General features: G+C 39.3%; 1 protein-coding gene across 1 annotated transcript in view; it reads left to right on the top strand.

The window, feature by feature from the left end:
- Positions 1 to 25,949, top strand: part of LOC110372325 (carbonic anhydrase-related protein 10) — a 31,445-nt gene extending 5,496 nt beyond the window's left edge. Inside the window, exons 3-11 of the mRNA XM_064036651.1 lie at positions 10,704 to 10,754; positions 15,782 to 15,918; positions 16,020 to 16,211; positions 16,974 to 17,069; positions 18,098 to 18,164; positions 18,444 to 18,598; positions 24,516 to 24,647; positions 24,874 to 24,922; positions 25,563 to 25,949. Coding sequence (XP_063892721.1) covers positions 10,704 to 10,754; positions 15,782 to 15,918; positions 16,020 to 16,211; positions 16,974 to 17,069; positions 18,098 to 18,164; positions 18,444 to 18,598; positions 24,516 to 24,647; positions 24,874 to 24,922; positions 25,563 to 25,585 — 902 coding nt within the window. The 3' untranslated portion in view covers positions 25,586 to 25,949. The remainder of the gene's footprint in view (positions 1 to 10,703; positions 10,755 to 15,781; positions 15,919 to 16,019; positions 16,212 to 16,973; positions 17,070 to 18,097; positions 18,165 to 18,443; positions 18,599 to 24,515; positions 24,648 to 24,873; positions 24,923 to 25,562) is intronic.
- Positions 25,950 to 26,244: the final 295 nt, after the last annotated feature.

Below are 26,244 nucleotides of genomic sequence, written 5' to 3'. Positions count from 1 at the left end.
ACCTTTTCGTGTATCTCAACTTATAGACGTTACAGAAAAGCTAAAGTTAATATTATTGTATGGTAATCTCGTTTCCAATTGAAACTGAAACTTTAGAACAAACTTGGGGATTACTTGTCTAGTGCGGGGGTATCGCTGTTGTAAATTCCCACTACAAATCCTGAGCAATGTGTGGGAGGTAGATTCCAAAATTAAATAGTGACGTTAGACACTAGTTGTGAAGATAATGTTATTCTTTTCGTGAGTTGAGCATTAGCCGGCGGCGTGGAGACACCGGACAGGCCGGAACCAGCTGCGCCGTTCGCGTGCTGTTTGCCAATTTATCACTAAGCTGATTATATATAGGATCGTCCTTGTGACGTGCTTTATGACCTTGTTTGCTCTCCTCCCATTGTATCGCACTCCCTTATTTACACACCTTTTAAGCCAAGACAAAAATTGGCGGAGAATTTCTCGTGTCAACATCCGTTGTCGCCTTTTGTTCTAACACGCGTGTGTTCTTGTTATTATTGTTTACGTTCGTGATTTTGTTATAAAGTTTTTTTATCCTTCTAGCGAATCTCATTCATCACAAAGTATATAAGTATTTTAAAAATTCAAAGACTTAAAAACTCTGTTTTGTTCAACCCCTTTTGTAAGAAAAACAATTTAAATAAATTTATTAACCCCACAATGGAACTTTGGTTCAGAAGAATTAGCTTTAGCTAATCCTCAAGTCTGAATTTACAATTAATATCAAAGTTAATAACACTTCAGCAGCTATACAACAGTTACAAACTTTGGCCCACATACTCAAATAGTCGTAAAGTCCTACACTCAACGAGAAGTGCTAGAAACTTCAGATGTATCTTCTAGATATGATATACGGACAAAGATCATAACTTGATACATGTACGATAATTTCAAGCTCAGACCAAAAAGTTAACCAAGTTAGCGGAAGCATATTCAAAGATACGTCTTGTTCATTGCACACTGTCAATCATTTATTGTTCAACAGGCTGTTTCTGGTTTCGTCCTTGTATCCAGCTTGATCAAACATTTGATGCACAAGTGGCACCACCATCTTTTTACAAAACTAGAGACAGGGCAAGGCCACAGATATATAAAAATAAAATCGTTTAAATATAAAATGCATAACAGTAAACAAGAGTACAAAAGGCGCGCCACAAATTGTGTTTTCAGTGCTAGGTCTGAGCGCAGGTGGTGTCGCTCGCCTTAAGCTCCGGCGGACCGCAGCCAAATCCGCATGTGACTTTAATTTAACTTTGCTTCACTGAATATTGTCCTTACATTGAAATTTGAATTATGAGTTCGAGCTAACGTGACGCTTTATGCAGCTCTAAGTAAGTTTGTGCTTAATCTCCAACAAGTTGGACGTACAAATTGTATGTGGATTAAGTAATGTTAAATTCTGAATTAGAGGTATAAAGTGTAATATATTGTTGAGGATTTATGACATTATATTGAACTTTCTGTTTACATCTGCTACAAAATATATGAATATTGTCAAGGTTGTAGTATATAACATGCTTACTTATTTTATCTGTTATCTCTAACTCCGATATTGTTTAAGTAGGTACAGCCCGATATAAAAGGCACCCGTTGCAATTTTATCTAAAATAAATTATTTTTCTACAAACTTTAACCAACCAAAAACTATAAAAACACACAACAATATCGCGAACGAAAGCATACGAAAATATACAAACGCAATAAGGAATTTGCAAAGGCACATGACGCCGTACGGTGTACCCGCGATACCGTCTGCATACGTAACCGAACATACCGCGAATGCTGTTGCGAACGCACCGCACCGTAAAGTCATTACACTTGTATTAGCCCAGCTCGGGAACAGTGTTCGTATCGTACCAATTACCGTCAATCACGACTAATTTTCACGGAACAATAGTTTTCTCTAATCTGCATGGTGGACTAATTAATGAAAATTTGAACGGATAACTACTTGAATAGTTAGTCAATGGAACAACTTAAATTCATATGTCATGCTGCTTACATGCGATGAGACGCGTGGACAGGAGTTTTCACCTTTTGTTAAATTAAACAAATGCCAGTTATAAGCTAGAACCTGGTGCGGACGTGTCTTTTAAAACTACCAGCATGGCTGTAAGCTATTCCCAAAAATAATTAACCTTAATCTATTCAACAAATTAATAACAGAAAAAGCAGACTCAAAAGACAGAAACACGGAAACTACAGAAAAAGTTAAATATTTACGTGAAAGGTTAACTGACATTATCGATTTTCAATAAAAAGTTAATACCACATTCAAGACGGCTTACAAAAATTAAGACTTATTTGAAATAAAATAAAGGTTTCATTGGCGGAATAATTCGTAAAATAAAATATAAAAACACCAGTAAATAAACGAGAGAGGTATTATTTAAAGCTCAACAGATCACATCACAATTTCACACTCGATCCGCAGACCGATTAATTGAGTAACGGATCGCTTCGGCCCGACCCGGGATGCCAGTCACTTGACATTACGATATACAGGGACCTTTAAAGATTCGAAAATATTTATACATGGCAAATGATTTAATTTTAAGTTTTTGTAATCAAGTAATTTACTAACTAGGTACTACTATTTTTTAATCGGCTTAGATATCATAGGACGCATTTGCATCGGCTGATCGGCTGTTAGGTTTACAAAAATCACAATAGTTAGCAAGCCAATTAATTTAATTATCTTCTGTGCAGTTATTAGCTTGCTATCGCACTTTCGATTATACCTAAGTGAACTTACCTACAACCACAGTTTTAAATATTTGTTCACAAAGTTAAACACATTTCTTGTTGAAAGCAGTTGTGATTTAAGCAAACATTTCAGGAAAAACAAGAATTGTATTTATAACTCTGTTTAATTTTCCGTGAAAAAATGAAAATATTTTCTCAGAACGAATTATGAAAGGAAATACCTACGTAGATATTTTGATTACGATAAGAACAAGTGTAGGTACAACAACCTACACAGCATCCTAATTCCGAGATCTGTTACGCCGTAATTAAATGAAGACAGAAAAAGAGATAAATGAAAATATGACTTTTATACAGATTTTATTTTTGTGTATCAACAAGATTCTTCCATCCGGTATGAATCCTTAAAAAAATATAAGATGTTCTATTTATTAACTTACAAAAAGGCGTCGTCAATTGAACCATAACAAATTAAACGTTGTTAGCTAATTTGTTATTATTATTTTGTAAAATGATTTTTCTTTATATTTTACGCGAGAATCAAATCCTGAGCACATCAGCTAATTGCATATCGAGTGCGTAGCGGCGGCGTCAGTGCCACGATATGCATTATATAAAAAGGCACTCAGCTCTCGATTAAAATTATTCGCGTGAACGAAGCTTTTGTTATGCGGACGTTGGCACTAGTTTGCGATACGACACGATCGCAGTCTTGCACATCCACGCAAAGAACACCCAATGCACCGTGAAATTGCCTATTTTCCACGTGATTTTATTTATTTATTTCATACATCGATGACATTTCAATTCGTTTTGTTGCGGCTCAATGCATCGGAAAATCGTTACGGAGGTCTCGATGCATCCGAATCATCCAGGTTTGTTCCCCTCCGTGCCCCAGAAAGCGCACTCCTTAATTTTAATTCTTGAACGTTCTCGAACTTACGCTATGCATTTAAAATGTACGAATACAATGTGTCTACAAGTAGCGCATCCTGTTTAAATTTGTTAAGCCTGCAGTGCATTGAACGGTGCCACGTAGACAGTAGAGTCCCGTTTGGAATGCAAACGTAGACACATATATATCATTTGCCTCACTCGAAACGGAAACTGATTCATTTCCGATGCATGGTTGAAGCTCTTTGTGGAGTTCGTCGGCTGCGAATTGCTCACGTTTTCAACATTTGATTGCGACATCAATACCTTTGAAATGTTGTTGATTGTAAATTACCGCGCTTACGCTAAGCCAGGAACTGTACAGCAAAAATAACGATAAATCTCCTTGTAAGCAAAGTGCAAACAAGGTTAAACATACAATGGTAAGTAGGTAAGTATTTCCCGCGGGGTAACGTTGGAAGGTGTGCCGACTTCTGGAGTCTGCCGAGCCTTAAAACTAAGCAGACGCTGACTGGCATCTCCCGCGCGAGCACTTTCCTACTTCACGTAGCAATCGCGTCTGCAAAATGCAACAATGCATAAGAATTCAATCTCACATTTGTTTCGATATACTTACTCGTGTACCGTCAACAAAATAAATTATTTTCAGTCTTAATCTGGTTGGACTATCATATAGATAGGTGGAAATGCAACAAAATATTGTATAACATTACTTATCACTGATTATATTAATGAGTTATTGTATAATTTCCAAGATGTAGCACGGTCATCTGCTGAAATTATTTCAAAGTTGGGTAATTCATAGATTGAGCAGGAAGCGCGCGTAGCCTCAGGTGTTGTTTTCGACACTAAAGTTGCTCTAAGCCGCACTGAGCTGTACTTAGTGTCCATGCAGGCTTGCGAGCTCACTTAATATTATCTCTGTTACCGAAGTTACAAAGCAATTGTAATAATAGACGTCAGTGCTTGACAACAACTGATTTATTCATATAAAAACTCATTACACAACAACTCCCCTTTTAAGAACATAACACACATACACTTCCCCCCTTAAAATAACATAAATCTTTAAATAACATAAATCTTAAAATTCTCAGGGAACAAAAACCTAACACAATTAATTGAAAGAAAATTAAAATGAAACAAGACTCTAAAATAAAGATTCAATACTAGTAAATAGTTTAGCTTTTGCCCTAGTCAATGGACCAGGCGGGATTCCGCTCGAGGTTACTGAAGGACCTGCTGCATCTTTCTCATTAGGTTGAATACCTCTTTCCTGATCAGAGGAAGCAGGTGCCACATCGATTGCCACCGGGATTGGCTCACATTTTATCAAATGTCGTCGGTTGCGCCTTACTTTATTGCCACAGCTTGTCTCAACAAAATAAGAACGAGGAAATCCCGCTTGCCCTATAACTTTACATCTTGTTCTTTTATTTTTCCCATTTAAACAAATAGCTTCGTCTCCACATTTTAGTTCCGAAGAACTTTAGTGTTTCTATCGAACCACCTTTTAGAAATAATTTGCTTCTGCAACATTGTTTCATGTTCCTCAACTACTTTTGGTTTTAACATATTAACACTAACTGGTAACTTACATCTTAACTGACGGCTCATTAGTAACTGTGATGGGGAACTAAGACCATCTCTTGGAGTATTCCTATAATTAAGTAAGGCCAGCTGAAAGTCACTGTTATCTCTTAAACATTTAATCAGCATTGACTTGACAGTCTGAACTGCGCGCTCACTTTTCCCATTTGATTGGGGATAGTTAGGAGATGATGTTATGTGAGTAAACCCCACTCCCGTGCAAATCGTCTAAACTCGCGACTGCAGTACTGTGTGCCATTATCTGTGACAAGTAGTTCAGGAATGCCATGCCTCGCAAATATTTGCTTAATTTCTTTTATAATGCTTGCCGACGTTATATTCGGTAACTCACAAACTTCCACATAGCTAGAATAATAATCCACAATCAAAGAAAATACTTTCTCTTCCATTCAAAAATATCAGATGCAACTTTATTCCACGGAATCGATGGAATCTCCACAGGTAATAATGGTTCCTTGGCAGGCGAATTTAAACATTCCTGGCATATAGAACAACGTTTAACAAATAACTCAATGTCACGAGAAATGTTTGGCCAAAATATTGCTTGGCGCGCTCGGCGCTTACAGCGGTCTATACCCTGGTGGCCCTCATGAACGACCCGTAACATTTCACCCCGTAAAGAAGAAGGTATTAAAATTATATCGTTTTTAAACACCACACCATCAACTTCATACAATTCCTCTTTCATCGACCAAAAGGGCTTAATAACATCCTCTACTTTACATTTGTGCTCCGGCCAACCCGAGTTAATGCACTTGATAAGCTCGCTTATTTCTCTATCATCGCGAGATGCCTTTTTTATTTCACATAGTTTATTGCATGAAATAGGAATGTTATTAACAATCATCGCTACCTGATACATTATATTTTTACTCATTATATTATCCTCATATAAATCAGGCAACGGTGCACGCGACAGTGTATCGGGAATAAACATGTACTTTCCCGGTTTATAGCTCACAATTAAATCATACCCTTGTATTCTTAACATCATTCTTTGTAAGCGTGCTGGAACGGACATCAACGGCTTTTTAAAAATACTCTCCAATGGCTTATGATCGGATTCAACAACAACACGTTTCTTCCCAAAAATATATTGATGGAACCTCTCACATGCAAACACAATGGCAAGGAGCTCCTTCTCAACCTGCGCGTACCGGCGCTGCGTGTCGGTGAGCGTGCGTGACGCGAACTCGACGGGCGGCCCGCCTGCATGAGCACTGCGCCCAGCGCGTGCGCGCTCGCGTCCACCGACACCAGCACCGGCGCGCTCACGTCGTACAGCGCCAGCACCGGCGCGCTGCTCACCGCTCGACACAAACTCTGAAATGCACTGCGCTCAGCGCACTCCCACAACCACTCCGTGTCTTTACGAAGGAGGTTAGTTAGTGGTAATGCCAATTCAGAATATTTTGGTATAAACTTAGACAAGTAATTGACGGCACCCAAAAACCGTTCTAAACTTTTTCTGTCCGTAGGCTCTGGCATTTCCGTTATAGCCTTTACTTTATTGGAATCCGGCCTCATGCCGTTCCGATCAAATATATGCCCTAAATATGTTACCTCCCGAACTCCTATCTTACACTTAGCTTTATTAAATTTTAAATTTATCTCACGAGCCCTATTTAATAAAGCATCAAGTCTTCTGTCGTGCTCCTCTTTATCTTTTCCCCAGACTATAATATCATCAATAAAACTGTCAACGCCCTCCAAATCTTCTAGAAGCTGGCGTATCTTACCATGAAACACTTCCGAAGCGCAATTTATTCCGAATGGTAAGCGTAAGAACTGGTACCTCCCGAATGGGCTGATAAACGTGCATAAGTCAGCACTCTCCTGATCAAGCTGCACCGCCCAGAAACCGGAGTTAGCGTCCAGCACGGAGAAGTGCGTGGCGCCGTGCAGGCGTGCCGCCAGCTCGGTCACGGTGGGCAGCTGAAAGTGTGCGCGCCGAACTGCGCGATTCAGCTCCCGCGGGTCTAGACAAACACGAATGGTATTATTTTTCTTAGCGACTATGACCAAAGGATGCACCCAGTCAGTTGGATGTGTGACCTTTCTGATCACCCCATATCTTTCCATTCGCTTGAGCTCTTCCGCCAACTGGTCCCGTAAACTCAGTGGTATTTTCCTCGCTGCTGAGATGACAGGCCGTACTGACTTATCTATCACAATGTGATATTTACCAGGCAAACATCCTATACCATCGAACAAGTCATCATATTGAGACAAATTTAATGAATGAATCCGCTTAATCAAATTCAATTGTATGCACGATATCCGTCCCAACACACTCTGACATTTCATATCGGCTATAGCAAATTTCAGTTCATATTGTTTACCTTTATAAACACAAGCTATATAGCACGTTCCCTTTACCGGTATTACATCGCCACTGTAAGATTGTAACTTTATAACTTTATTACATTTCAAAATGCTAACATCTAAACCTAATTCTAAAAATCTCTCAAATGACATAACATTAATGTCGGCACCAGTGTCAAGTTTGAACTTCTCGGTACCACTGCCACACGATAATATTTCAAACCACTCACCTAGTCGTTTGTTTCCCTCAATCATGGAAATAAAAAATGAATCACCATCATCCGACTCTGACTCACTTCGGTGTTTGATGTCGCATACGCGCGCTGTACCACCACCTTTATAAAACGCATTCGCTTTGCACACCTTCGCAAAGTGACCACGATTTCCACACACGAAACACGTGCATTGATTCGCTGGACAATTTCCAGCCTGACAGCGCGGTGACAGGCCCCCGCAGCGAGCACATAGATGCGGGCAGGGCGCTGCGCCCCTGCGCGCGCCTCGCCGGCCGCCACCGGCACTCCCGCGACCTCGTCGCCGCTGCGCGCCAACCACGTCCACCTGCGCCACTCCCGAACTCGTGCCAACAGCATCCATCTGCTGCTCGGATTCCCTGGATATTTCCTCGGCTTGGCATAGTTTTACAGCTTTGTCGAGATTCAGATCCTCACATCTCAACAGCCGATCTCTCACCCTTAAACTTCGAATGCCACACACAATTCTATCTTTGATCAATTCGTCCTCAAGCTCTTTGAAGTTACAATTTTTCGAAAGGAGGCGTAACGCAGTAACATACTGTTGGATTGATTCGCCTTCCTCTTGGTTCCGAGTGAAAATTTGTATCGAATTAGTGTAATATTTAATTTTGAAACAAAAAAACTATCGAACTTCTCAAGTAAAATTCTGATATCATCTCGATCCTCCTCCTTATCGAACGTAAATGTTTGGTATATGTCAAAACCTTCCGGACCAATTAAATTTACCAGTAGACTCGCCTGAACCCCAGCAGTCTCTGTATAGGCACCCGAAGCTTTCAGGAACAGCGTGAGTTGTTGTCGCCACCGTTTCCACGCCTCTGCGCGGCTTGCAGGACCGCCGTCCAAACTCAACTCGGATGGTGGGCGAGCGTGTTCCATTATTTTTGTCGATAAAATTGCACCAAAATACGTATTTTATAATAAATTTTGAAAAAATTTTCATCACCGCTGTCACCATGTAATAATAGACGTCAGTGCTTGACAACAACTGATTTATTCATATAAAAACTCATTACACAACAGCAATCATTATAGTTTCCTGAATATAACGAACCTTGTCGCTTGAGCAATGCTAATAACTTGCACGACTATAAATGCTGGAGCTTACCATTCATTACTAATAAAACATAGGTAGGAACTCATGCTATTTCCAATTTCTATATTCGTAAAAGCAAAATATCGTATGCAATATATTATTTCAAATAAACGGGGGCGTACTCCGTGAGGCTGAAGTTTGTTGAGTAGCATTAAAAGATTAAAAGTCGACAGTTCGCTCAAGCTGTATCGAATCGAAACTGGAAACGATCTCTCGACTCGACTGTAACATATATTTGCGATGCAGGCGGCGCGTCCGTGGCGAACTTCGCCTGGCGAATGCAAAAATTTAAATTAAAAACATAAATCAGCCGTGTATCGAGTAACTTTCGAGATTGGTGTATATTTCGAATGCACGTTTCACTACACGTATTATGATATTAACTGTGTTGATTTTTAATTAAACTGAGCATTCAATAAATATGAAGTCGATAATTATAGCTGGTTCGTGACAATCGAAGCAAAACGTCCGGAGGTACTTGAGTGGGACGAATCTTAGTATCAGGAAAAGGTTCTATCGCCAATTATTACAGAAAATACTCTGTTGAAGATTTTTACTCCTCAGTATTTTTGAATTAATTGCTTTGAAATTATTATGAGTATCAAAATCTCATAATCCTAATTAAGAGAACTTTAGCCAGCTCAAATTAGAAATTTTAATCTTTTGTAAATCCTTCTCCCGTGAGCCCGTGGTGTTTATGAAGTCGGTTTTTTAGGGTTTGGCGTTAAAAGTATTTTTAATAAAATGTGATGTTATTTTTATTTTGTCATATCTTGGTAAGACTGGCGGCACCGGGCGGCTGAGCTTACACTACCCAATTAGTGGATTAGAGCTTTGAGTAGGAGTGTTTCACGAATACTAAGTTCAACCCCTACTACCTATATGTTCTAGCTTTTTGCACAATAGTATTTATTACTATGTAACTGTGATTTAAGTAAGTATATAGTAAAAAAAAGGTAATTCAAGTAAAGGTTGTTGAATAAACAATGTGACAGGATGAATAAGCAGCAGCTCGTAATTTAAACGTTGTGCACTTAGACGCTCTAGAAAGCAACAAACAAAATAATCGTATTGAAACAACTGACAGACAAAGTTTACGGTGCAAGCACCTCGCACTCAGTACATAGGTACTTAAAAACAAACAATAGAGGGTGTCAAACATCGCACCACGTCAAGGAAAAACCGTTTTGTTTCAAAAGAATAACGCTTTTCCGCTCCATTGGCTCACTCATTTCATTTCCATTGATTCGCTTGAGGAAAACAGGATAAAAGTAAGATAAAAATTGAATGTAACAAAACAAAATGATTTACTTAACAGATCTTTGGTTTAAATTCTAAGGAAAATCTCCGTCTTATTTCTTTTTGGGGTAGCTCGTGATATTATATATTTTGTATTAGGATACGAATTAAGTAGATAAATTGTAGGTATTATATAGGATCAAGGATTTTTTATACAGGAATGAAGTATTTATAGAACTTCAGATTCAAAAGTTTTTATTTAAAATACTTGAAACACGATGGTACTTGTTATATTGACCTTTATCAAAACTGTAAAGGAAAACTACGTACAAAATGTTTAACGGTCACTCCTTACGAAGAAAACCGTATCCAATATATCGAGAGCAATACTTGGAAGTTTCCCACCTAGTTCAGTTTCCAATCTCCCACGTATCTAAGATAAATCATTCTTCCATTTACCTTCCGAGGTCGACAAACTGGGAATAAAATCGCTCAAGTTATAACAAGGAGTAGTGTTCATTTAGTGAATAGTGCAGACTTAATTAGACTCGGTGTGATTGCAGCCGTGAGCGGCGTCAGCTGGGAGGAATGGTGGACCTACGACGGCATTTCAGGTGAGACCCATTTATTGTTCATGTCATTGTTAAATTTTATCGCGTTATTTAATATTTATGAATCGTTTGCGAGCACTATTTGTATGCGGGTCTAGAAATGAATAAAACGGCGCTGTGCATTTTTAGTGTTAGTTGCAGACGGGTGGATGTTTTTGGGAAAAAATGTGACGTTTATTTTTCTTTTGTTTCTATCTCCTGTTTTTATGAACGCTTGTATTTTTAAGGTAAAGGAGGTAATCAAAATGTTTACCTTTCTGAAACGTGCACGATATTTTATTTTCATTTGAGATGAAATACAAGAACTGATTGATATGTAACGCAAAATAAGTCTAAAAATGAATGACAAGTAGTATTTAGTCGTTTAATACATTTGGTTTATATCATTCGAACTAAAACGAAAAGTAAAGTACAAAAAAAATTCGATGAATACACCTTCCACGCATTTTATTTTAATAATTATAATCGTTCAGCTGTTCGCGATTAAACCTACAATACATGTTCCCAATTGTATAATTTATCTTATTACATGATCATTTTGCATTTTAAATAAAGGTCATTGTAGGCCCGAAGGCAAATGATTGTAACTGTTGATTGTTGAATACAAATGTAGATCTATAATAAATTCCCCTTACTTCTTAGTTCAAATACCGGTCAATACTTTCAGTATCGCTGGTTTGATTTCTGACTGTAGTCTATGTAAAATCCGATGCTTTTCACGTCGTCTTTCCTTTAGGTTTCTTCTAACCAACAATTTACTAATCGGTAATTATTATTGTCATACGCTGGGAAACTCCGTTACGTGCTAATAGTTTTAAGCTACGACTACCTATAGCAATTTATGTCAATAAAAACTTCTAAGTATCTATTACACCACATAATAAGAAAGGTATCTACATCACAGAGTACCCAATTCATTGACCTACCGCAAAACATTTGTCCCGTGCGCCGTATCAATTTTTCTGTGCCGATAACATTTTTGCTGGTTTACGTGACACGAAATTCATACGGGCGATTTATCTTGTATTCATATTACGTCATTCGCAAAATTGTGAGGTGTGTTATCGTGAACGGGAACTGATATTTTCATGATAACTTCCGTGCATTTTATGATCGCCTAATATTTTTTCTTTGAGTGGCGTCTCGGATTTGTGAGGAATTGAATTTCAGTTAGGTTAATATTTTGTGTAATACTTATACTATACATAGTGCTTTCGGAGTATGGGTTTATTTATGACTTCAGTGGCATACGATTTTATTGATACTTTTCAAAGCATAGCTGATTTATCTTATAGATCAATAGGTAGCCAGAAATAGCCAAGACACCTGCCAATTTGGATCGAAATACTCATTTCGTTTAACAGCTAAATAATAAACATTGATTGGATGACAGTTTGAGTTAGGCAGTTAGATAAACATGAAAGAATCGTCTCCTGCAATACCGAAGCTTTTCTCTATGGCTATCACGATATTAAATATGCTCGAGACTTGGCTGGGGCACTGCCGTGCCCCCGGATCAAAGTATCTCAAGAACTATCTATTTTTATTTTATAGGGATTTTTTTTGTTAAAACATTTCTTGACATACCTACGTACCTCCTCAGCTCATTCATTCAATCCGCTGATAGACAAACTAATCAACTAGCGGTTCAGTTAATGCATTAAAAATGTATCGAGACACGTCGGGCCTTGTCCAGACTTGGTGGACTGAAGTTGCGTGCAGCCACAACACTGGAGTACTCATCCAATATTCAGAGACATCGGTAATCAACAAACATGTGCTATCGTAAACAGATCATCTAAAGATGAACTTGTATTGAGTGGTCTCTGTCTATTGCTAATCTGTGTTGGTATTCAGTAAACTAGTACCTACTTGAGTAAGTGAACTGTGATACGGGTCGGTAGCAAAACTCTTGATGTGGTCGAAATTACGAACGATAGGTGTGTGATTCGTGACATGACCTATTGTGTCCAAAAAATTGTATTTTGGTGATATTTTTACTGCGGGTTTCGTTGACGACAAAAAATAGAAAAACCATTCAGTTAAAAATACCGAAAAATGATTATACTGTCTCGTGGAATTTTGAACAATCCTGAATAATTATTATTTCTGGAAAAAGTGTATCAAAACCTCAAATGGAAAGGATTTATTTTTTTCAACAAAGATTGAAGTGGTACACTATGTACCTATAGCGATAATACACCTATATATAGCAACGTTATAATCGGAAACCAGCCATAATACTTTTACACAAAAATAGGAAAGTGTTCCGTTGAAATGCGTAGGTTTGATATAAAGCACATGTTATCCGATTTCGTGCATTCTTAATATAAATTCTAAAAATATAAAAAAGAGAACAAAAGGAGTTTAATTTATTTACCGAATTCGATGATAAAATAAAGACATTACCCTAAATACACTTACCTTTTAAACAAAATTTTATCTTAGACATCGTACGCCGCATACAGTGCCAAAAACAATAAAAAAATGCATGCATTAACGGAAAGTTCACTTAACGCGTGGCCATAAAGAGGGCGTGACCACAACCGCTGCGCCGGCTTACTCATGCAATTTTCAAGGTCATAAATAATAAAACCGTGAATACGATCCAAAGCACTTTGGCTACTTTCACGCCACACCCCGCCAATATTGAAATACCTTGGGAAAATAAATGTTTGCGGTTTTTCGTAATCCGTGTAAAGTGCAAAATAGTTTTAAGTACTTACGTCAGTAATTCTGCTGTTCTTTTTTAAACTGTAAAAAGTAGCACATTAATACTTCAACAATAAACGAGTGTTTCCTGAAAAAAAAAAAACAAATAAGTTCTTAATAATATCTATAATTTGTCATCCATACATATCTCAAACTCACCTATTATTTTAATAACTATCACAAAATTCGAGCACTCTTTCCCATCTATTCCAAGAATCAGTCTTTAGTCATTTCGGTGCAGGTGCTAATGATATTCCCCGATTTCCTCGAACGGGGCACAGGTGGACAAGCAGCTTAAGCCTGGAGCAGGCTCGAGCCTCGGCTTACAGAGCTACTGGAAGCGACACGATACGGGACCACTGTTGATTATTTACGGACACGCTAAAAGCTATGTCTGCGAGTGTTGCTTTGAAATAGGATCGCACATTGGTTTTACAAGGAATTGGTTATGGGGATATTTTAGGATTTTAGTAATTATCTACTGATTAATATCTGTGAAATATTACTTATAAAAGTGAATATATTCAGTAAGAAAGATTACTGATAGTTACATTTGCAGATCCTTATATTTCACCCACTTTAGTAATTATTTTAGAAATGCACAAGTTGATATTAGGGACTGAAACTGAAAAGGTTTCCATCAAAATACACTTGAGACAGGAAATATTCATACCTAATGTAAAATATTTATCATGTTGCAAGCCGCATACTTAGCACTTAATACAATAATGGTTATGTTTTTAAAAGAAGTGTCAAACCTGATATATTCCTCACATTGATAGTGCGGCTGTAATTTTTTAGACTAGTCAAAAATGTTTCCAACGAAAGAGATATGTGTCCCGGATCTTAAAACTTTAAAGAAGAAAAATTCTTTGAGAATGAATAAGCACAATTATATGCATGAAAAAATTGAAATAACTTTTGTAACATACATTTAATATTTGCCTCGTGCACTGAACATTTACAATACAGCCTTTGTCATTTGGATAATTGACACGCTTCCATCTGATACTGACCGACAGTGGACATTCAGTAAATATGCTCAAATAGGTACATAGCAACTCTTTTGTTAATTTTGTTACTATATAATTAGGTCCAGTCATTCATAACAAGGACAAATTATTTATTTTAAATTCATTTTGCCACCACAGTAAGAGCACTTTTTGGAACAGGCTTTGAATTTCTGGAACAAAAAATATTCGTAAAAAAAATTTTCCCGTTGACCAGAATTCTACGAAGTAAAATCATATAAAACCAAAAAGTACGCTTACTGTTAAAGCCTTTATATAAAATAATAAAACGTCTTTTGAAGTCTCAGTGATCAGTAGATAAAGAAACGAATTATTAAAAACCCGAGCATTATTGAAGTATACATATATTTTTTGATTACTCATTTTAAAAGTCATCAACATTATTAAGAACCCCGAATGGATTTAAAAATTAAATACTATTATAGGTAAGTAGTTACTCCAATCCTGATACGTCAATTATGCCTTGTCTGAGTTAACTGCAGCTTATGAAATACACTATCATTCCTGTGTGAATAGTCGACCAGCAATATGGATACAGAGAGCTTTGATCAGCCTCCTCTTACACAATACATTTTTTAGGGATCTGAAAATATTGGCTTAAAAATATTCGAGTACGAAAGCCATAATGTTTTTGAATAAAGCATGTGATATGTTTCAGTCACATTGTGGTGCGGATTTTGCTCAGAGGTATTACGAGTACATTTAATATTTTGTATAAAGTAACAAAAAAACATTACATAGTAAGGTGCAAACTATATTTATAAAACCCATCTGTAAACATCCGGCAACACAATAAAATAAACCGATTAAAAAATCAATAGGAAGAACTCAATTTATGATAAAATTTCCTTTTTTCTTGCATCCGTCGTGGAACGAATTCCATCCAATTGAGTCTGTGCTAGTTTCAAGTTGATCTGAGTCAACATTTATTGAACTGGGTCTTGATTCCATTACTTTAAAGCCGCGTGCTGACTGGTCCACTCACGTGTAATGGACAGTCGGCGAACATTTTGTGCAGTGACGGCGATAAGCCCACTATTACAACGTTCGATTACAATCTCAATATTTAACAATTTATTGAAACAAGTAGGCGTTCTGAAGGTTAATTCATGTTATAAATTTTCACTATGGAAATTGACCGTGTTCGAATTATACATTCCTATAAATTGTTGCTGCAGCTACTGCAGTAGTCAATCGATTGGCAGCAAATTAAAACATATTTTTCGGTTACATGTGACTGTCAAAAATCTCTTTGTTATTTTGTTAAAATTATTTAAACGTATCCAGGTCCAGCATTCTGGGGGTTGATCAACCCAGAATGGTCGTTATGCAACAAGGGGAGGCGACAGTCCCCGGTCAACTTGGAACCAGACAAGCTGCTGTTCGACCCCAACCTACGATTTTTACACATAGATAAACATAGGGTAAGTGTTCTTCAAATAAGTATTTTAAATGGGCAAAGGCTAGGCTGGCTAAAGGGAATGAAGCTGAATAATTATGCATGCTTATTGTACTTGTTTGACAGATAAACGGTCTAATAAGCAACACAGGCCACTCAGTGATCTTCACTGTGGAGAATGAGACTCGACACCACATCAACATAACAGGAGGCCCACTCTCCTACAAGTACCAGTTCCATGAAATTCACATACACTACGGCCTGCACGACCAGTTTGGATCAGAACACGCCATAAATGGATACACCTTTCCTGCAGAGGTTTGTTATAATAAATTTTCCTTATCCAAACAAAAACATTTCGTCAGATAGAACGTTCTTTCACGTACGACTATAGAAAATTTAATCGTAACTTGGGCTTCATAAATAATTCCCCCGGCTTAAGGAACCTAGTGACGTAGATTCATATCCTCATAAAGTCAGAGATTCGCAACACTCATGATACATTATGTAAGCAACCGAGGATAAAACCTAAGTGAAGCGTCGAATAAACATGTAACGTAGATAAACGTTAAAATGTTATCAGGGATTTCTTCGGAAAGGTCTCAAAAGAAAGCGTAACAGATGTTTTCACACGCATCCTCGCGCCTCCGTCGTTGAGATGTTCAAATCCCAAATGTAATCCCGACGAACGACTTGACTGCGAACCAACTCAACCATGCCTCCTGTTTATTTATGTGACAAATTCTTACGTAGCCATGTTAAATCCAAAATCATGCGCTCCATCTCGTGGAAGTGGCTTTTCATTCCCAGTGTATTGTGACTTTCAACTTTATGAGGTTAAAAATCCACATTGCTTTATTACTCAAGGTAGGTATTTGTGGTATGAAGGTGTTGCTATTTCTGTAAGAGAGACTACGTGACCGGAACATAGACTTGGTCGTAAAATTGCAATTGTTTTTTTATTCATGAACTTGCGAATTTTGAACTGATTGCGTCAGTTTTTTGATAAGACTCAATTAGACTATTTTAAAGAATTCTTAATAGTAGTGTATCTTCCTTACATTATTTCATTTGTTTCAGATTCAGATATTCGGTTTTAATTCACAATTGTATTCAAACTTCTCCGAGGCACTGCACAAAGCTCAAGGAATTGTTTCAATATCACTATTGTTACAGGTAATATCAGTAATATGTATGTTTTGTTATAATAATAGATAGGATAAGATATGTGCACTTTCGTATAATAATTATAGATCCGGGTCTCTAGTCCCATGGTCTGGTGGAAACAAAATAAAATCTAAGCCTCATTGACACCAATACAAAAATTATTTCCAATTACCTACAAATAATAATGCAATGAGGTGTTTATATTTGTACTTAACCGTAATTGTATCCATCGAAGTGTTACCGGCCGCACCTCCGCGTAAAACTGAGCGCAGTTAATTAAGGAAATTGGATTTTTCTGTGCGCCATTGGATTAGCCAGTAAAGCTATTAGTTCAAATTAAGTAACTGACTGGTCTGTGGCCCGTCAGGCCGTCACCACTCGGGGTCAGCGCTGATGCTTTCAATTAATTGCCACCATTTTGTGTTATCTTCATCATCAATATTTGGAGAAAGGTGCGACTTTTTCACGCAGGTTTTCTTTCCGAGAGCAATTTAATACCATGCCTTTTGCAGACACAAATAGGCTCAGCTTTCTGAACGTAAATAACAGCTGTATAAAAAATGCGGACTTTTCTTAGCTGCCAAATATTTATCTATGTTCCATCAACTTCCACACGCGTCTTTGAGCTTGTTGGCGAAATCGAACAAATGTTTACCCGATGTTCTTACACCGTCTTTAGGAGAGGTTATTTTCGATCGTTTTATGGTTTTCCTTAATGAAGGCCAGCGCCTGTGTTAGCACATCCCATCCGATGTTGTCCCAAGGGGGAACATGTTTGCCGACACGTTCATATTTCGCTTGTGGCCCCGGTTAACTGAAACTTTGCTAAAGCAAGCTATTTCCCACACGACAAACAATTAGCGCATCTCCGGTTTTCTTTTATTACGTTCATTTTATATTTTATTTTAGATACTTTTTTTTTTGATAGTTGTGTAAAACTTTATTTCAGTAGCAAATTGATTTAAACAATAAAATATGATCTTTGCTAATATCATCGTTATTACGACGTAATTATTAAGCTATCAATTTATTTTCAGCTCGGAGATTTATCAAATCCAGAACTGAGAGTTCTGACAGAAGAATTAGAAAATATCAAATACGGTGGTAAGTATAAAAAAATGAGCTCCAAAGTTTTAGTAAACCGTGTATTTAAATATTTTTTAATTTACTACAGAGGTTTTACTTACAAACTATTTGCTTATATAAATCATTACATTACAAGATAAATAATAAATATTTACGCACTGTCTAGCTTCTAGCTTAAAATAATATTTGTAATCCTACGCCTAAAAATATATAGGTAATCAAGAGATTAACAAAAATAAACTTTTGTTATTTTTATCAAATACAATAAATCCATAAAATGAATATTTGATACCCTAGGTGCGGAAATGCCGGTGAACAAGCTATCGGTCCGGGGGCTCCTGCCGGACACGGACTACTACATGACGTACGACGGCTCCACCACGGCGCCCGCCTGCTACGAGACCGTCACCTGGATCATTGTCAACAAGCCCATCTATATCACCAAACAACAGGTACTTTGATAACTAAGGTGCGGAAATGCCGGTGAACAAGCTATCGGTCCGGGGGCTCCTGCCGGACACGGACTACTACATGACGTACGACGGCTCCACCACGGCGCCCGCCTGCTACGAGACCGTCACCTGGATCATTGTCAACAAGCCCATCTATATCACCAAACAACAGGTACTTTGATAACTAAGGTGCGGAAATGCCGGTGAACAAGCTATCGGTCCGGGGGCTCCTGCCGGACACGGACTACTACATGACGTACGACGGCTCCACCACGGCGCCCGCCTGCTACGAGACCGTCACCTGGATCATTGTCAACAAGCCCATCTATATCACCAAACAACAGGTACTTTGATAACTAAGGTGCGGAAATGCCGGTGAACAAGCTATCGGTCCGGGGGCTCCTGCCGGACACGGACTACTACATGACGTACGACGGCTCCACCACGGCGCCCGCCTGCTACGAGACCGTCACCTGGATCATTGTCAACAAGCCCATCTATATCACCAAACAACAGGTACTTTGATAACTAAGGTGCGGAAATGCCGGTGAACAAGCTATCGGTCCGGGGGCTCCTGCCGGACACGGACTACTACATGACGTACGACGGCTCCACCACGGCGCCCGCCTGCTACGAGACCGTCACCTGGATCATTGTCAACAAGCCCATCTATATCACCAAACAACAGGTACTTTGATAACTAAGGTGCGGAAATGCCGGTGAACAAGCTATCGGTCCGGGGGCTCCTGCCGGACACGGACTACTACATGACGTACGACGGCTCCACCACGGCGCCCGCCTGCTACGAGACCGTCACCTGGATCATTGTCAACAAGCCCATCTATATCACCAAACAACAGGTACTTTGATAACTAAGGTGCGGAAATGCCGGTGAACAAGCTATCGGTCCGGGGGCTCCTGCCGGACACGGACTACTACATGACGTACGACGGCTCCACCACGGCGCCCGCCTGCTACGAGACCGTCACCTGGATCATTGTCAACAAGCCCATCTATATCACCAAACAACAGGTACTTTGATAACTAAGGTGCGGAAATGCCGGTGAACAAGCTATCGGTCCGGGGGCTCCTGCCGGACACGGACTACTACATGACGTACGACGGCTCCACCACGGCGCCCGCCTGCTACGAGACCGTCACCTGGATCATTGTCAACAAGCCCATCTATATCACCAAACAACAGGTACTTTGATAACTAAGGTGCGGAAATGCCGGTGAACAAGCTATCGGTCCGGGGGCTCCTGCCGGACACGGACTACTACATGACGTACGACGGCTCCACCACGGCGCCCGCCTGCTACGAGACCGTCACCTGGATCATTGTCAACAAGCCCATCTATATCACCAAACAACAGGTACTTTGATAACTAAGGTGCGGAAATGCCGGTGAACAAGCTATCGGTCCGGGGGCTCCTGCCGGACACGGACTACTACATGACGTACGACGGCTCCACCACGGCGCCCGCCTGCTACGAGACCGTCACCTGGATCATTGTCAACAAGCCCATCTATATCACCAAACAACAGGTACTTTGATAACTAAGGTGCGGAAATGCCGGTGAACAAGCTATCGGTCCGGGGGCTCCTGCCGGACACGGACTACTACATGACGTACGACGGCTCCACCACGGCGCCCGCCTGCTACGAGACCGTCACCTGGATCATTGTCAACAAGCCCATCTATATCACCAAACAACAGGTACTTTGATAACTAAGGTGCGGAAATGCCGGTGAACAAGCTATCGGTCCGGGGGCTCCTGCCGGACACGGACTACTACATGACGTACGACGGCTCCACCACGGCGCCCGCCTGCTACGAGACCGTCACCTGGATCATTGTCAACAAGCCCATCTATATCACCAAACAACAGGTACTTTGATAACTAAGGTGCGGAAATGCCGGTGAACAAGCTATCGGTCCGGGGGCTCCTGCCGGACACGGACTACTACATGACGTACGACGGCTCCACCACGGCGCCCGCCTGCTACGAGACCGTCACCTGGATCATTGTCAACAAGCCCATCTATATCACCAAACAACAGGTACTTTGATAACTAAGGTGCGGAAATGCCGGTGAACAAGCTATCGGTCCGGGGGCTCCTGCCGGACACGGACTACTACATGACGTACGACGGCTCCACCACGGCGCCCGCCTGCTACGAGACCGTCACCTGGATCATTGTCAACAAGCCCATCTATATCACCAAACAACAGGTACTTTGATAACTAAGGTGCGGAAATGCCGGTGAACAAGCTATCGGTCCGGGGGCTCCTGCCGGACACGGACTACTACATGACGTACGACGGCTCCACCACGGCGCCCGCCTGCTACGAGACCGTCACCTGGATCATTGTCAACAAGCCCATCTATATCACCAAACAACAGGTACTCTGACGCTTTTAACTCATCTCAAAACTTATGATTGTTAAAAAAAAAACCGTTGCGGCCGGAGCCACGATCCTGCTTTGCTCCGAACTTTGAAACTCGATACCAGTAATGATGAATAAATGTATGTATGCTGCATATACATACGCAGAAGCGTTGTGTAAATATAACGGTATCGACCACACGTAGGGCTGCCATTTCGAATTTCGCCAAACCCGGACAAATATTAAAAAAACCCGGACATTTGGCGTAAATCGCATTTTTACCCCGGACGAGTCCGATTTTTTTTTTTAACAAAACAAGACCTAGTTTTTAATATTACTATTACTACTATTATATACTTAAATTCAATGAGGTGCTTCCTTACATGGAACGTCAGGGCCAATATCTAGCTCAAGTAGTAGGTACCTAGTATTGAAAGATTATGACTTAATATTTCGAAGGTCATAAATAAGAAAGCTCATATGGAAACTAGGAGTTTGCTTCTTGTTAGTAATAGGACTTAAAACGGCGCTACCTTTTTGATAGGTTGGACAAAAAAATGTTGAAAAATACAAACAACCGTAAAGTGAAGTCGCCGAAAATTTTTGAGTTTTGCGTCACTAAAGCACCTAAACTTGTATAATTAAAAAAATCCGCACATTTTTTGAATATTGGGATATTAAAGTAGCGAAACGTAAAAAAATATAGTGTGAAGAAAGGAAGCCGCGAGCGAAGCGAGCGCGAAAATTTTTGAGTTTTGGGACACTTCGACTTCTGCAGTCTGTGTGTCGATTGTAATTCAACTCGTAAGAAAAATGTCCGGGTTTTCCCCGGACACTTCTTGAAACCCCGCCCGGACGTCCCCCGGACGGCCTCCAAACGAGGACAAATCCGGGGAAACCCGGACGGATGGCAGCCCTAATCACACGTATCAATCATAGTAATATATCGCGTTTAAGTCCCCATAAAAAAAAAACCCATGGAGTGTAGGGCGAAATACTAATTTAAACTAATTAATTTTCTACAATTAAATGTGAAGTCTTCAAGACGATTATTGGTCGGACAAGTTCATCAAGTTTTGCAGAGGTCTATACAAATTATAGTTAGAACTTACGGTGTACCACGTCGGTCTTGGATTGGCAACTTGGATTGGAAACTTTCGATGAAACAGCTGCATCTGCCGGCTCAACTTATAAAAACCAACAACTGGGTATTGAAAGACGATTTAACTTTTAAAGTGTCAATTCAACTACGTAATTAAAAATATTTGTTAAATAAAACGAATCAATTTTATAAATCATCTAAATCGATTTCAAAAAGTAAAATGGTAGTGCTGCCAATAGCAGTTATCCAAAAGAAATAGGTAGTTACATTAATCAGAACAAACTTAAAAATAAAATGAATATTCTAAATCAAAGTATTTAAAGATTACCTACTTATTCTCTAGAGACCCACCTTTAAGTCCACGCGTTTATGTTATGAAGAAGTGGCACTCCAAACTTTCCACTAGTTCAACCTGTACTCTTGAAAAGCTTGTACTTATTCAGAAACTGTAGCCTCCACACTTTATTTCATTATGTAACGTAGTTCAAAATTCATAATTCGAAAAGTACTGATACTCAACATAATTTGGCCATAATTTCACTTCAGTGTTGATGATTCGATTTTAATTGAATGACAACTTTATATTTCGTAGGCCACATTATAACAAAATTCCACTTCCCTACCTGATAATTTCACACAAAACCATTATACTCTTTGAAGCGACCATCAAAAGTGCATTAGTGGAGAACGTGGAACATTCGACATTGAGCTCTGCTGAGCAGTGGGTCAACCCGCTCAGTGGTAACAATCAATATGTGCGGTAACTGCATCCGTTCAAGTTCGCCGTTTGCATTATACGCCTCCCTGCCTTCCTTGTTTGACTACAGATGTAGGAATTATGGAACAGCTTCGCTCAAAGTGACATTAAACAAGTTAACGAGTATAAAGATAAAATTCGAGCATTTAAATAGTCTACAAACGATGTTTTGTCATGAATATACGAAATAATGACAACGAACCAAACTTCTGAAAACGCATTGAAACTTTAACTCATTTCGTGCATAAACTTCTGAGAAAGTAAACTTTTCAATTAAACTGTATTCATCGAGTTTTGTGCTAGTTTCAAGTTTTCTTAATGAAAAAGTTTGAATATGCATAAAGTACGCTGTAGTGCGAAAGACGTTAAAACTAAATAAGCTGTTCTACTCGTGAATTACAATCGCGGCACATATTTCTGCGGGTCTGCTTAATAGCCGCAGTTGTCCCGCGCTCGGGCCGCGCGGCGCATCCAGTCGAAGACATGTTCGTATCTGTGTATTCAAGCGTGGTTGGGGCCAGCGTAATAACATTTTCATTTGTGCCCACGCTACAATAAACAACTCACGTCCCTCGCCTTTAGACAAAGACTCCGCCGTGAATTATGTACGTGTTAAAAGTAAACTGAAAGTGCCGCGTTGTGTGGCTGTTATTATAAATCATTGTTTATGTTTTCCGTTTGTGTTGGTCGGAAAATTAAGTGCTAGTGGAAACTGCTTGCAATCTCGCGGGGAGTTGAGCGAACGCCATGTGGTCGCTGCTTGAAGCGCAATTTACAACACCACTAACGTGCTTAGTTTTATGCTAATAAAAATCCCCCACACACATTTACTGCGCGAAGGAAACTCGTAAAAACTGAAATAAAACTAATAATACGTGTTAGCTTGACAGTTGAACATAAAGTTTGACGTCGTTGATGCCGCTAGCCTGTGGCCAGCGTCACCTAGCCGCTAACCGGGATACTACGAGTGGTTACGCATTTTTATGTTAAGCTCCAGTTCACAATGTATGATTGGATTATCAAGTATGTGGCACCTATCAAACAACAGTAATGAAATCCGTGTAAAGCGTAACAAAGTCAAATAAAGCCTTCGCACCACAAAATAAACCAAATTACAGTTGGTAAAATCAAAGTTTAGGCGGAGTCTATAATCAGAATCAAATTGTTTAATACAGCGTAAACAACGATGCGAATCAGATAGCCGCGGTCGCGTGTTCCGAGCCAGTTAATCCGACCGTGGCAGCAACATACCTATACTGAATAGTAGTCAACCAACGTTATAAAAGGAAGAAATTTCAATTTACTTGAAATAGCTCTCCACCTTACAGTTCTTTGTAATGAAATTGAACCGAGAAATTTCAAAATTACAGCATTCAAACATTGGGTTAAATTATTATTTGAAAAATAAAAATAACGTTAAACAAACGGATCGTTCTAGGAAAACAACGAGTACTGATTTTAACATAATAGCTTATTCAAGGTTCTAGACAATACCTACATGAATAAAATTACACTGTAGAGCAATTTTCTCTTCAACGTGATCAAAATAAGCAAAAGCATCTCCCGTAATATTATTTGGCCGAGGCTTCATAAAATACCGAAATAGGGTTAGTCATTTTACTTTCAAGAACTTTAGTGTCAACATAATTGAATTTCATGACTGTAGTTGCACGGCTTGAGGCGGTTGATGCAAGGCGACGCCAGGCACCCCAAGGCTCCCCTCGGCAACAACTTTAGGCCGCCCCAGCCTCTCCACCATCGAGCCGTGAGGACCAACATTGACTTCGATCTTAGCAAGGTAAATTACACCTTATAGGAAATCAAATTAAGCACAAACTCCTCTGGAGACACGCTTAATAATTCATATTGTATGCTAAGCTGGGTACCTAAGCGATATACTTAGTCTTGCATTGTGTATGCCCTTGTAAAATGGTTAGCTGCACTATTATTTAGCACAAATGAATCTTGTTTGCTTAGTGGAAGCCTGACTTGACAACGTGTGTTAATTAATTTTAAATTTTCAGTATCCTGGGAAGACTTGTCCGAGCATGCATCGAGACATGCATTACAAAGGTAACTTTACATTTTATTACCACCTTGCACCTTGAAGCTTTCATTATTGAAACCCACTCTATTCACCTGCTCCTTAAATATGTACTTTTAAATTAAGAACCTAGTGTAGGCTATCTCATTTTCTATCAAAGCCTACAGCCATTACCGACATAACCTATCTCGGCAATCGGCGAGCAACTGGTGTTACTAACAGTAACCTATGTAGCGATAACGATAATTTCACAGTTATCGCGATTGCAAATTACGTAATTGGCGCAGTTACATTTCGTGTTCAAATATGAGGGAGGCTTTTGTGATAATGTTAGCGGGTAATGTTGAGTCAATTAATGTGGCAATGTGGGACTTTTCAAATAGCTTTAAAATGAATTCGGAGTAGTGGTTTTTGTGAGGCGAAGTCCTAACTACTTTTATTTTATGTTAGTATTTTTATTTGATAATATATTTTTTTTACGTACAACTAACAATACGAATCATGAAAAAAAACCAGTCACATACATTAAATAACAACTCATATTTTACTTTCATGTCTAACACCATATAAAGGTGCAAATTGTTCAGAAAATCGCTTCCTCCACCCATATTCCGCTAACAGTATAACCCCAGCTTCCACACGTTATCAAGGTTTTCATTTCTGTTGCAGCCAAAAGCTGGACACAGTATTGAAGCTAATTCCACTCCGGTAGGCATTCATAGCAGCTACGTAGAAATATACATTAACTAGTACATAAGTTTGTACATACCTCTTGTACAGTCTCGTTTACATCCCGCTTATGATAAATGGAGCAACAAAATATATTTTAAGTGTAATATATCCAATCTTAGCGCTGATGTTAGACTTAGAATAATTGTGATGAGTGACTTTCGTTGGGTAAATGTTACCTATATTTTATTACGGCCTCTGATTAAGTAGATTATGATAGATATTTTCGGATAGATTGTTCAAACCATGCCATCGGTTTTGCTGTAGTAAATTGTATACTTAAAGTAGGAAAATTGATCCCTAGATTGTATAATAATTAGGTATGTCGAATTTCATCCTCCGAGCCTTTTCCCAAACTATGTTGGGGTCGGCTTCCAGTCTAACCGGATTCAGCTGAGTATCAGTGCTTTACAAGAAGCGACTGCCTATCTGACCTCCTCAACCCAGTTACCCGGGCAACCCGATACCCCTTGGTTAGACTGGTGTCAGACTTACTGGCTTCTGACTACCCGCAACGACTGCCAAGGATGTTCAATGACAGCCGGGACCTACAGTTTAACGTGCCATCCGAAACACAGTCATTGGTGTCTAAGATATACGTAGAAAGTACATACAAACTTAG

The sequence above is a fragment of the Helicoverpa armigera genome, chromosome 10, assembly GCF_030705265.1.
Source record: "Helicoverpa armigera isolate CAAS_96S chromosome 10, ASM3070526v1, whole genome shotgun sequence".
Taxonomy (NCBI): Eukaryota; Metazoa; Arthropoda; class Insecta; order Lepidoptera; family Noctuidae; genus Helicoverpa; species Helicoverpa armigera.
This window is presented reverse-complemented; position numbering and strand designations above follow the sequence as displayed.